The following is a 12,366-nucleotide window of genomic DNA, read 5'->3' as shown; positions in this document are numbered from 1 at the left end:
ACTGAAGCCCTCTCCTCGATGATGCTTTGGGTGCACACTGGGGCAGAGATGTGAGCGAGTAGCTGGTCATGTGATAACTTTCTTTTAAGGCCAATAAATAAAGCTAGGTAAATCGTACATCCATGGAAACAGCACTGCTAGCGGTTTTTTGAGGCGATCTAAAACTTTTTCATTCACACTTTCTTCCTGAAGTCAATAATTCAAAAGTTAGCGAACTAAGTTTAACTAGGGCAAAAAATAGCCTAGTCGCATAGTTTCGGTTTCCGAGCTTTCACTTGAGGAACAAGGCGTCAATGGAAAAGTTGTAGATCGCTTTGAAAAACAGCTGACTGAAACATTTGCAGTAAGGTACTATTTACGTAAAGCAGTTTCTTTACTGGCCTTTAACCATAACTCGCACAATAAGAAAGCTTCCATGTGATAACGATGGCACTTCAACGTCCCAAGACACGTCTTAGAGAATAAAATCCGTTTTTTACTGAAGCCCTCTCCTCGATGATGCTTTTAAAACTTTTTCATTCACACTTTCTTCCTGAAGTCAATAATTCAAAAGTTAGCGAACTAAGTTTAACTAATTTTTAAAGAATTAAAAAATACTAAAGACCAGGCCATGCGACTCTGAACAAACCTAAGTTGGTTTCACTGGACTAGGACACCATCTTTTTCAAAAAGTTGGTTACGTTTAGCTGGGACACCCGCTATATATACCGTAAAAGCCGGAATATAGGTCAGACTGGAATACAGGTCGACCCCCCAACTAACCAATTGTAAAAATGAAAAAAAAAAATAAAATAAACAAACATCTTTTTCAATGGCAAAAGTACCAAAAGACACCCTTACCTTGAAACAAATGCGACTTAACCGGTCGCACAATGGTGACAGTGTATTTATTTTCATTTAGATGATGCTCGTATGTAGTAATGTAGTACTCCTCGGCCAATTTTTTAGTACTATCGCGCAACCATCGACCCACATGCTTGTCAGCGCCTTATTAATGCTGCTGAGCAGCGAAACAAGCGAGATACACACACGTGTACACATGCGCTTACTCTCGCTTCTTTCGCCACTCCGTGCCGTGATGAGGTGCTGACAAACACGCGGGGCAATGGTCGCCACACCGTGCTGCTGCTGATGGCGATGGTGATGAAGGCTGTTGACTTCAGCCGCCCATTGTTGCAAGGCTTCCGTAGTTTTTCCACCAATGACCAGTATATAAGACAGGGGTTGACTTTTCGCCATGGTTTTTTTTTTAAAAGTGAGACCTCTATTCCTGTTTTTACGGTAGTAAATCTGGCTATGAACGAGGACAGAAGGAGGTGTGGGCCACTGAGAAAGGTAAGACAGTAAACGTACTGAGAGCAGAAGGAATGGGAAAAAAAGGGGGGGGGGAATGTTCACAGCGCTGGGCAGCGGAAAGCGTGACGCAACGGTGGCAAGGAATGAAGATGCAGCATGGGTAAACCACTCAATTTTGCTCAATTTTGTAGCACCCGCCTCTAAACTACTGCCTCCTCTAAATGACATCGAGGCCACAGAAGCGGACACAGTGTTCATGCAAAACTTTGGTTTTCATATGGTAATAAACTCTCTTTACATTCATAGCAGCGTTGCACTGGACAAAATAAATAACGTGAATAAGTTAAAATAAATAATTACCATACCAAAGGGCAATAGCAGCAGGATAGAAGGTATTTGTAAGCGTTTCTTTTATACATAATGTGCTTAGTAAGCAGCCAAATTAATAACCGGACAGCGTTCCCAGAGCCATGCCATCACCAACAACTGATATAGTAAAGATTTTTGCTGGTCCAAGAGACTTCCCTACAGAGGGGTTCTACTGTAGCATACATTTCTGCACATGCCATCCTTTTTATACCTGCTGCTAAGTCATGATGACTGCTAGGAGAAGACTGTTACAATATACAGCCAGTTACTAATATAAAATTTGGAAGTTTTTGTCATGCGCATGCATGACAGTCAAGAAGCGAGGAAAGCCTCGACATGTGGGGCTCCTCGGCACCTTTTGAAAGCCATCAAGGTTCCCCAAGACTAATGTGATGGAGAACCCCCGACCAAACAGTATCCACACCACAAATGTTAAAAACTCCGTGGGAAGCAAGTTGACTGGTTGCACCTTCTGAATTGTTTCAGAAAGATCAGAACCCTCAGAGTGCAATAAAATTAGGTACTTGGTCACTTGGAGCAGGTTTTCAAGAGAATAATTTAGTGCCAAGCAAAAAAAAAAGCAGCCAAAACAGCAAATAAGGGCACGAGTGGTGCCGTCAGGCCCAGCCGCCTCAATCAACTCAGGACAAGACTTCAGCCACAACAGCACGAAAAATGATTTCCTTTGCAGAACTGAGAGTTTCTCAGTAGAACAGAAGCTTCGCTTTACACATCCTGTTAGCTACTTTAAGATCCAGACCAAAGTGCAGTTAACTCCTGAACGAAACCCTCCAGCGCCCACAGCAGTTCCTCCGGCTAGCAGTCCAAGAGGAGCAGGAAAAAGACAATGCTAACATTAAATAGCTGAATTCATTGCATCATAAAAAAAAAAGAAAAAATGCAGCGCCTTTCGATGTGAGCAAGTTCACTCACCCGACCTCACAGCGCCGATTACATTCCTTGTGGCACAAACATTTGAGCAAATGACCTGCAGTTACTGGCTTCAAGTATGACCACTCGTCACTATGCGTGTACTCACTTCGAAATGGGTCCACTCGAATGCTTTCCCGCTGTAAAAGGTTCTGCTCGACGTCGCGCCTCTTGACGCATTGGATTCCGAGGCTTGTAAAGCTGAAAGTCAACGAAAAATAAAAGGCAAACTATGAAATCACAACTCCGCTCACAAATACAACAAGGTGAAATGACATATTACTTTACGGTACAGTTGCTACGAGTAGGTGTAAATGAAAAATGCTCTGCACTAAGCAGGCAGCCCTTTTGTGAACTGTACAACTGCCTTATTAGCGCGAAGGCCTTAGATGGCTCGCTGACAAGAAAATCCAGTGTTGCCCAAAAAGTGGTGGTGCTACAAAACCTGCGATTGGTCGAAATGGTGCGGCACCATCAAAGGCGGGAAAATACGAAATGTTAACCAGCAATAGTCAGCACTAGTACTTACAACCGCATCGACTACAAAAGAATAGAATAGCTTTACAACAGAACTGGAACAGAATTGAAACAGAATTAGAGTAGAATTAGAAGTGGAATAGAGTTAGAATGAAACTGGAACAGAATTGGAGCAGAATTTCAAAGCTTTCACATTACTTCCACGCAAGTTTCTTAAAGTGTCCCCGGTAACTTTTATAGGACTCAAACGTCACAAACATAGAGCTTCTAAGCAGTTCGAATGTCGTCCATGGGAATCCACTCATCATAACTTTCAATGGCCTCTGAGATCAATACGTGGGGTGATGTTTTGCCAGATTCCATCGTGTCGCACGCGTTTCCGAAGTACTGCCTCTCAGCAACACTGAAAGCATGGCAGAGAAAGCCATGTTCAAGCAGGATGATGAGAAGCAGAGCTACAGCAGTGTTCATCTTCAGAATGATCAACTTACAGGTGCCCATTCTTTCCGCACTTTCGCATACCATGGTGGTGGTGGTAGTGGTTTATTAAAAAAATAAAAATAAATAAATAAATAAAAAAGTGAAGCAAAAGAGTGTTGCCGGCCGCGGCAATTGCTATCTAATATCTTAAGCACCCGAGCTGCAGCCGGCGGAAACGAAAGGGAAAGGGAGAGGATAGTGAGGAGAAGTATAGAGGGGAGCGACAGCAAGAAAGGACAGGGGAGAGCTTTGTACACTATTTACAAAATGCACAAGTAATCAAGTTCGCGCCGCTCGCACGCTAATGTCCAAGCATTGTCCGAAAATAAGTGCGCGCGAGCGGCCACTGCGCACCGCATACCATGTCCATTCTCATTTTTTCTTTTAAGCCCTCAGCTGTAGCTGCCCCAAGTCTGTATTAAGATAAATTTTTTTTCATCACGTTCATGGATGTGTTACATTCATGCGAATACAGTACCTTTGAAGTACCATCAAATCGGGAAGCAAAAAAATGCATGTGTGTGTGCTCTGTTGCTCTGCAGTTGCAAAATCATTCGTTTTCCTCCCTAAATACCCATCCTGCAGTTCCCCTTGCAGGAAAACAGCTCAGACTGTCCCCTTAAATGTTAATCATTTGGAATGCCTGAGCAATACTGTAGAGGCGTCGAGTTTCCTAGCGTTAAATGAAAGAAATTAGAAAATTTTAGACTAACCACTGACTGGAACATGCAGTTTGACTTTCTTCTTTTACAACTATTACTGTGTTTTTTTGTTGGCAAAATAAACTCAATTTTTTGTTAAAAAGAACGCTAATTTGGAAGATGCACTATGTAGCAGGATCAAATTTACACAGCGGTCACAGAAAACTGCTTTCCTATATTAACCCTTTACCTGCCAAATTAATTACACAGAAAACGTACCAAAATCATCAAACTGTCAGACGATTTTTTTTTTTCAGAAATGACTGTTGTTAGGCTTAAACCAAGGCTAAAAGTGCGAAACTCTTCTCATGGGCAATTATCGCCCTCTAGTGCTGAAAATTGTAACCAACAAAATTGTCAACAGTAACCCGTCTTTGGCAGTGGGAGCTATGCAACATAAGCCGTACGAGTGTCACTCACTGACAATTTTGATAAATTTCTCCCATGACAAGTACAGCTCGGGGAAGGTGGTTAAATAAAGGCTTATTTGACCAAAGCAGGGGATGTCTCACTACTTGAGTGCATTCTTTCGAGAGTAAATATGACAGCATTTGGGAGCACTTCAAAGGAAAGTAAACAAGGAACTGCACAATAGGTGGCTCACGTGCACGTCATGTCCGGCTTGAGGTGCTGGGTGCAGATGCCATTTTTGCAGCCTTCCTTGCCGACCAGGTTGTGAGGGTGCACCCGGTACGGCTGGTCCTTGGTGACGCAGGAGACCACCACCACTGCCGGCTTCTGGATATTCATCACCTGCACAAATAAACGCAGAGGAAGGCAGCTGTCAGCGCAGTCACACCTGCACACAAGTTCTTTCTCAGGGTGCTACCTGCGTAGGAACCGAGGACGACGGCCGACATGTTCTCTGGTCCCTTCTAGGTAAGGTCGAATACCCATTTCGCCTGGCATTTCATCCAAGAGAAGCCCAGTACTGTATTATTAATTTTTATTTTTCATTACATATTTTATTTTACAGTTGCAGTGTTATTAGTTTTTGTTTTAATTGGTTATATTTTCTTACAGTTACAGTTTTGTTGTTTCTACTGATGCTATTTTATTGTTTTGTTGCGAAATGTTCTATTTCCGCAGTGGAGACCTATGGAAGCCTTCCCTTTGTACGTGTATCTGTATGGTACACGGACGTATAGTACACGCAACCGGGTTTCATGCGTTTACAGTTTTGTTGTTTCTATTGATGTTATTTTATTGTTTTGTTGCGAAATGTTCTATTTCCGCAGTGGAGACCTATGGAAGCCTTTCCTTTTTACGTGTACCGTATGGTACAAGGGCGTATAGTACACGCAACCGGGCTTCATGCGTTTTTGTAACGTGTTACACCGTTCATCACTAACACCACGTTTTATGCCGCGCGGCACACTCAGCATCACAAATAATAAGCCCAGCACTGGGCCGGGAAGGCTTGCACCCACTGAACAAACCAGTTGGCACCCAACGACATGGGGGATCGAACCCCACGCCTCCCGCCTACAAGGTCCAATGTTCGAACAACTAGGACAGCAAAGAGGCCAGTAAACTTGGCGACCATGCGACATCAAAGTGCTGTCAACAAGGAATACACCCCCGAATTTCTTTCATCATAGTCGTTTTTCACACAGCTACGATCGGTCAGCGCTAAGAATGATAAGTCCTGGAAATAGACCTTTCCAGCATAGAGCAGTTCCCGCTACCCACCTTGATGGTGGGGTAGGTCTTGTTCTCGGTCGTGCTGCTGACGCCGACGAGTGTGCCCGGGTAGCGGCCCTCGCACTGGTACCGAAACCGGAGGGCCCGCGATGCCGGCTGCTCCAGGATGACCACGTGCGGCTGCTGCTGGGGCTGCGGAACCGGCAGCCGCGCCGGGTCCAGGGTCGCGTAGCTTGGCTCGGCCGCCATGTGCCGCTCAATCACCTCCGCTGCTCCGCGCGGACAGGGAAAGCAATCGCGACAGCCATCAAAAGCGCACAAAAGGGAGGAAGACTGAGCAACGCAATCAACAATCTGCCATCACGAACCGGCTGTGACCAACAAGAATCCGGAGCAAGGCACAACCACGCAATGACCTGTAAGGAGGTAGGCACTCAACACCAAAGTATCTCAAATGCAGTATGCTAATGGCAAAAAAAAAAAAAGGTACGAGAAATTCGGTCTATTCCAAAATTTTCATTTCGTTTATTTATTCTCGAACGTTCACAAAGAAAAAGTGGTGACAGGTTCATCTGAACCCTTAGTGCAATAGTGATGCTACGAGTGAACAGCAGTTAAAAGCAATCCAATGATAACTATTACCGTGCTGCTTGTTTCAGCACTTGTTAACAAAAGCAATCAGCCGTTATGACACTCAGTAACAGCTTTTCCTGGCTATGAAGGGAATTCTACAGGAGCGGTCTGCCTGCCCAGATGCTGTGGCTGGCACCATCTATGGAAGCTTCTTGTAACTAGACCTGCCTTGCAAATTCATTGTGACCAATTGCAATGTTTTTTCCATGAATTTTTAACATTTGAAGTCGGCAGTTCTGTCAGAAATGTGCCTTAGATATGTATAGTGACAACACACTATGTTTAACGAAAAAACTAATCGCTGCAAGTTGAACTATATTCCGTTGCGCAAGAACAAAGGGCACGTTTTGGCTCTATTTCCAGAAAAAGTTGTCACAGGGTATTGGCGATTTTCACAAACTTGATGCTACGCTACGAATCAGCGCACACGGAACAATGTTGTTTGCTCCGTTGCGTGACTGGCTCACCAGCATATTCGGACAATGTTGTCTTGAGTTTTGCTGCAAATTACTTCTTGGGAGCACTGTTACATGGATATTTTCACTATTAAGAGATAAAAAAGGCTGCTAAGTGCCACAGAGAGTTTTCTGGTGCCAGCAATACACAGAGAATGTTGGAATAGGAGATTCCCATGCTTTAGTGTAGCGCTTGCGAAACAATGTCAGTGCAGTTGTTGCCCGTCAGTGAGCCTACATTCCTAAAACAGATGATTTGCGTAGATTAGATGGAACATGCGGCATTATCTCTCACCAAACGTCACTGGTTACACATCACTAGCAGGCACATTCCAAGCACAAGCACTTTCATGAAAACTGTCCCAGTAATGGCCTCATTAGGGTATGCATGTATGATGCTTACTAAAATATATGATACCGAAAGGGCAAAAGTGCAGCTTTATCAGTTAAAACTCAAGCGATTGTGACTGGCAAACTTGTCTAGCTTGTTTTCTGCACAAGCAACTCGACAATCACAAGGTCATGCCGACCTGTTCTAAGAAATGCAAAAAATTTAGCTTTTAGTTCTGTCACCTGGCCATTGTACAAGTCTTCATAGTTCATGCTACTGATCAAAAATCCTCTCGTAAGTGCACTTCTCACTTCGATTCTACAGCACTCCACCTTCAGGTCACGTCGGACAGTTTCAAATGCCAGACAGCGATTTCTACCTTGTATTTATTCCTTTACATCTTAGAAAAAAGAGAAACACTCTTTGGCTCACAGAAGGCGGCCACTATCAACAAACATGTGTTTCTTGTAAAATTTTAAAAGAACTATTCTACCTGCGCTGACCACAAAAGCAGTCCTCCGTAGTGCCACCATGCTAGATCGATTGAGGCGCACCCTCTAGGTGGCGAAAATCCCCCATAGTTACCTTTCCCCCTCTGCCTATTCTTATTTGCATCTTATGAGAACAGAAGAACGAGAAGGTGGGGACACAAACACAGTGCTGACGACTGACATTTTGTAGCAAAGAAAGATGCTTGGTGCAAACACACCGCAAAGCCATCAGCGAACAAACCAGGAAAAAAAATTAATAAAAACAGTAATGTGACCGTGAATGTGGTATTTCCAAAAAGAAACAAACCTACAAAAGCACCTCATGCAGATATTTCAAATGGCACACAGGAAACACACAAAAAAATGACTGCAATATGTGGGCCTGTTTTGTGAGCCGGCTGACAGGAAATCAGTTCTTTCTGAAGAAGGGAAACTAGGGAAGGGTTCAAGGAGTACAGGTGTCAAATTTTGGTTGTGGGTCCTCTCTTTGTAATGATGAACAAGACATTAGTATACATGGATGGATCACTACATGGAATCAGCCTAAGCCCAGACAATAATTCATAAACAAATTTCTTATGCTGCTTCAGTTTAAACAGCTGACCAATGGCCGTGACTTCAATGTTCAGGCAAAAAAAAAAAAACACTAATCAAACCACTGCACCTTCCTTTACTGCCATTCTGGTGGACGAGTAGTAGTGAATTAAAATGATGAAGCAGTACTCTATTACAATTCTTGTATTCATGTGACCTGAATTCGACTTTTATGTTACTGTCACCATTCATCTACTGAAACACTAACCAAAACAACATAAGGAAGGGAATTCAATTAAATTTATGGGTGGATTCAACATGGTGATCTAAGTTCGCTGTCTTGCGCACCATTCCAAACAAGAAAACACGCAAAAAAAAACTTGGTGCCAATACTCCTTCGTCGCATAGGGCCATGCCATGTACTAACAGTCACTTGAATGTTTTCCTCAGTTATCCAAGTGCCGCTATTGCAAATCACACAAAAAAGCACAAGGATCACAGATAAAGAAGAGGTCCACATCCACAATCACAGTGGTGGGTTTCAATGTATCCAGTGGATGCCTCGGCAACAATGTAACTGAACTATACTTCAAGCACAGCGTCGTCTAGCCCAAGTTACTTTAGGCCACTGGTAAACAGCAGCAAATAAACATCACCTTCCGCGAAAATTCCTTTGCTGCTGCTTATTTACACCCAATGATAAGTGAGCGCAAGGAAATGCCTCTTGAAAGAGAGCGCGAGCATGTGTCAAAGATCGTGATTAGCTACCTTGGTACAAACTTCCGTGATTATGCATGCACACTTCTTTTCTGTTTGTAATCAGCGACAATGGTAGTCAGATAATGCAGAAATGCAGATAATGCAGAATAATGCGCAGCATGACACTACGCTGACTTCCTTGTCAAGAAAAGTAACCGTTTCCTCGCAGCACGCTTACAAAACGGCTTTGAGTAGTGCAGTCATTTTGCTTTTACGTGCATCGTTTTGAATCACTCAATCAGTAGGAATGGATACGCAGACTTGTTTTCGTTTCCCAACTGCCGCGTTTACAACCACCCCTTTGAATATCTTTTGCATAAGCTGATTCCGGTGATTGCTTGCTTTTGTACTGGGTGTCACCTCAGTAAAGCATCGGTGGTTAGTTAACCAGCGCCGGGTTTCTGATGCGCTATTTCCTGCTAAAACGCATTACCAGGCGGTTCAGCCTTTCACCTTGCACGAAGCTGTTCCCCAAGTAAACTTTCGCAAACACGTAAACGAGTGGTATACGACGTGATGTGCCCATACTGCAAGACCTCAGTCCATCAACCGCAACGCCAGAACAGTGGCAGGATACAACACGGGGTTAGTGAGGAGGACGCCTTACCTACGTCATCAAGGCTGACGTCGTTTTGCATGTTAGTGAATGGGCTGTCCTCAACTCATGCAAGAAGAAGGAGCGAGGAAGGGCGGCCGCTCCGAACCCGGGGCCCAGTACGAACCCGGGGTGCGTCACGACCTTTGACCAGAAAGGGTACGGGGGTCAAGAGAGAGAAGTGAGAAAGGCAGGGAGGCAGTGAGAAAGGAGATCACCAGTCGACTAGTCGTGCACATTCATACACACAGCACAGCCAAGCCCCTAAAAGCTGTTAATAAGCGTCAACATGTGAAACAGCAACCAGACTTCCAAGGCCATGAGTGTACTACATTAAGTGCCATGCTGCTGTTGTTAGTAACAGGATGAGTATGAAGAAACCCTTAACGGCTTGTGTATGGACCGGCTCGGGCTGATCGCATGCGACCGGTTAAACATCTTTGAAACGTCATTGTCTAGCCCACCTAGCATCAGGGCAGAGCTTCCCATGGCAATTATAGCAACGAAGTTAAATATATATACACGTAAGCAGAAAACAACCACCCCAGATCAAAAATTCGATAGTAGCTAGCACGCAGTCACGCTCGAGAAATGTCGCCTTTAATGCTCTGTGGCAAGAATATTTTAGCGCCAGGCTGTCATGACACTCTTGCATGCGGTGAATATGACAGTGTTCGTGTTGGTCCCTCGCCGAGTCCTCATTGTTAAGTATGTGAAGCAACAAGCGTCCACAGCGCTCAAGTTTAAGTGGGAGTAGATCACTACTTTTACAACAAAATAAAGCGACAAGGCTACAAAAGGAACAACAGGATATCCGGCGGCAAGTCTTCCTTTCCGGAGCAACTCCGTACCGAACGAGAGTCGGTCGGCGTGACTGTGAAGTGGCCGTTCGAGACGCTAAAGCGATCAGCGCGCTCGCGTTTTTGGCACGTAACAAGGTGCCTTAGGCAGAAAATAAGCGCCTCAATTTGGCAACGAAAGCTTCCGCCGCCACTCCGGTCTCTCAGCAGCGCACGGACGATCGGCGAACGTACCGAAAAAAAACTACGTCCGCTACGGCATGACGCAGGCCCGCTCCTCGCCAGTGCTTTCGACGTCCACGGCTACGGACAACACAAGCGCGGCCTCAAGGGCTGCTCACAACACCGCGGTGTCAAAGAACTCCCCCAAGGCAACAACGCAGTTAAATCCGACGCCCGTGCGATCGCCGAAGCGCTCGCGCAAAGGAGACGCAAATTCGTGCACGCTGCAAGCCGAGTGCACGCGCTTACAAACCCACCGTGGCTTTCCTTTCCTACAAAACCGACTCGACTTGCGAGCCAAGAAAGCTTATCGGGCCGCTATCTCGATAAAGCGGCGTTATTAGGCCTAGGCAGGCTCTTTAGAAAACTTTCGGCGAGTTCTTACCCTTCGGAAGTCGACTCGGCGATCAAGCCTTATCCACCGTTGTGCCACACGAAAGGATCTTCTCCCCTCTACGAGCGAAGGCGCATTCGGTGTCGCTGGCGCGGCCCGGAATGCGCGGCTCGATCGAGATGAAAAAAAAAGTGTCTCTCCGATCACGTAACGCTGCAGCAAATCGCCATCGTCCACTCGAGGCGCCGACGGGACAACTTTTGACTGAATGACTCACGTTAAACGCAAACTAATAAACAATACAAAAGAGGCGCACGCGCGAGTATCGGACAATCCGTCGCCGTGAGCTTTCCAGGAAAACACGTCGCCGAGCTCGGCGCTGATTGGTCGCCGGCGAGCCCGCGGTCACGGCCCCAAGCGGCGAAAACGTGAAGCTGCTTCTGCTGGGTGAAAGTTTGCTCTGTGTTGGGTACATGTCGGGCGATTTTGGCAATATTTCCTCGAGTTTCTAGCCGCGCTAGCGTTTGTATACAACCGTGAGAGAAGACAGACCTTCCGTTTTAAAGTAAACAATCGACACTCACCTCTTGAGGAGTCATAACGCAGTTTAGTGAGCTACTCTCCACACTGCAACGGGTGTCGTGTAAGCCGCCATGTGCATCACCTTCGAAACTGGAAGTGCGCCTTTGCCGCGCGCCCGCCGACTTGACGTCAATGGAAGCGAGAGCGTCTTGTCGCGTCGCACTCTCCCAAACTTCCTTGGGTTTTTTCACACTCGGAAGAGGAGGGATGTTCGAAATAAAAATTAGCGAGTCGTTTACCTGGCGGCCGCGCCGGGGCTTTCCCCCGCCACATGGAAATGGCGAGGAATACATATCAGCCCCGTTCGTTTTATAAATAGACGCGAGGCGTCTAAATCTTGACACAAAGTCCGCGTCATTCACGACGCGCGCCGGCGTCACGATGGTAAAAACAGAGCCACGAACGGGTCGGAAAGAACTCGTCGCGTTTAATTACCAATGCAAACCGCGCAGGCAAGCTGGGGAACTCCAGCCCGCAACAGTAACTATGTTACGCAAGAGCTCTAAAGCACGTTTCTGATAGCTATATTACGCAGTCACCGATATCTCGTCTTTCGTTCTTTTTTTTTTTTCCCCTTTCCATCAAACTCGTCTAAAAATTTTTCCCACCCATGAATAGGCTGATCGGGTCATATCAAGCTAACTTACCACAGCCATGGTTAGGTTTGGTTTAATTTATTGGGGTTTAATGTCCCAAAGCGACTCAGGCTGTGGGACGCCGTAGTGAAGGGCTC

At 45.6% G+C, this 12,366-nt stretch overlaps 1 protein-coding gene across 5 annotated transcripts in view; it reads right to left on the bottom strand.

The window, feature by feature from the left end:
• The window catches only part of LOC149330516 (embryonic polarity protein dorsal-like), a 36,020-nt gene extending 24,254 nt beyond the window's left edge, over positions 1–11,766 (bottom strand). The window contains exons 1-5 of one of the 5 annotated variants that reach the window (XM_089561131.1): positions 11,636–11,729; positions 9,708–9,839; positions 5,946–6,166; positions 4,858–5,006; positions 2,705–2,796 (exon numbers count right to left, since the gene is read on the bottom strand). In XM_089561131.1, coding sequence (XP_089417257.1) covers positions 2,705–2,796; positions 4,858–5,006; positions 5,946–6,166; positions 9,708–9,738 — 493 coding nt within the window. In that variant the 5' untranslated portion in view covers positions 9,739–9,839; positions 11,636–11,729. Of the gene's footprint in view, positions 1–2,704; positions 2,797–4,857; positions 5,007–5,945; positions 6,167–9,707; positions 9,840–11,102; positions 11,515–11,635 lie in introns of those variants that run through there. The other 4 variants (XM_089561130.1, XM_089561135.1, XM_089561134.1 and 1 more) reach the window with 4 other exon arrangements.
• Positions 11,767–12,366: the final 600 nt, after the last annotated feature.

Source organism: Amblyomma mixtum, chromosome 9 (genome assembly GCF_055824585.1).
Source record: "Amblyomma mixtum isolate Tamu chromosome 9, ASM5582458v1, whole genome shotgun sequence".
Classification (NCBI taxonomy): Eukaryota; Metazoa; Arthropoda; class Arachnida; order Ixodida; family Ixodidae; genus Amblyomma; species Amblyomma mixtum.
This window is presented reverse-complemented; position numbering and strand designations above follow the sequence as displayed.